The sequence below is a fragment of the Frankliniella occidentalis genome, unplaced genomic scaffold, assembly GCF_000697945.3.
Source record: "Frankliniella occidentalis isolate FOCC.00 unplaced genomic scaffold, Focc_3.1 Scaffold1729, whole genome shotgun sequence".
Taxonomy (NCBI): domain Eukaryota; kingdom Metazoa; phylum Arthropoda; class Insecta; order Thysanoptera; family Thripidae; genus Frankliniella; species Frankliniella occidentalis.
The window spans coordinates 2,635-3,628 of NW_026268829.1; the positions used below are offsets into that span (position 1 = coordinate 2,635).

At 43.2% G+C, this 994-nt stretch overlaps 1 protein-coding gene across 1 annotated transcript; it reads left to right on the forward strand.

Annotated features, from left to right (window-relative positions):
• Window positions 1-2: 2 nt before the first annotated feature.
• On the forward strand, window positions 3-993 carry LOC113216802 (acyl-CoA Delta-9 desaturase-like; the record flags this gene model as incomplete). Its single annotated transcript, XM_026436626.2, has 3 exons — window positions 3-256; window positions 330-512; window positions 601-993. Coding segments are annotated over 3 exons (744 nt in total), but the record flags the coding sequence as incomplete, so codon positions are not given.
• Between the last annotated feature and the right edge of the window lies 1 nt (window position 994).

Consider the following 994-nt stretch of genomic DNA (forward strand, 5'->3'; position numbering starts at 1 on the left):
ACTTTGCATTTAAATTTAGATATTTTCTATTTTCTTTCTTATGTTGGCAGAACACCATACCCAATTGGGTGAGGGATCACCGGGTGCACCACAAATTTACCGAGACCGACGCAGACCCACATAACGCCAAGAGAGGATTTTTCTTCGCTCACGTGGGCTGGCTTATGCAACGCAAGCACCCGGAGGTGCTGCGGCAAGGTGCTAAAGTGAACATTAGTGATGTCTTAGCTGATCCTGTTGTCCAGTGGCACCAACGGTACAACCATTTTACACCTTTAAAAATATTCATATCAGTACTGGGAAATTGACGTGTAGTTTTTTGTTCGTAGCTACTTTTGGCCCCTCAAGCTAATTTTTGCCCTTTTGGTCCCCTTGCTAATCCCTGTCTACTGCTGGAACGAGACGTGGATCATATCCTTGTCGGCTACCCTTTGCCGCACTGTCGGGCTCTTAAACGTCACGTGGCTCGTCAACAGTGCTGCGCACATTTACGGTTCAAGACCTTACGACACGTAAGTTCCTTTCGACAATGAAATTAACTCTCTTGAGCCCATATTTGTGTAAATTATACTTTAACACTTTTTAATTATCGGTTTTAAGGCAAATCAACGCATCCGAAAATTTCTTTGTATCTTTTCTTTCAATTGGTGAGGGTTGGCACAATTTTCACCACACCTTTCCATGGGACTACAAAGCGTCAGAGCACACGTTATTCATGAACGCTACCACGAAGTGGCTTGATTTCTTTGCAAAGATGGGCTGGGCATACGACATGAGGTCAACCAAACCAGAAATGATACGTACGGTAGCGCTGCACCAGGGCGACGGGTCGCACGCTATGAACGCGTATGCGAACGAGATTTCGTACGATGAGTTCCAGCGAAAAATAAAAGAAAGTGATCGATAGTCACGGGTATTAACGCATTTTGAAGACTGAAAATAGAAATAAACTTCACTTTTACTTAACAATTGTAAATGATGTTTTCATAATTTT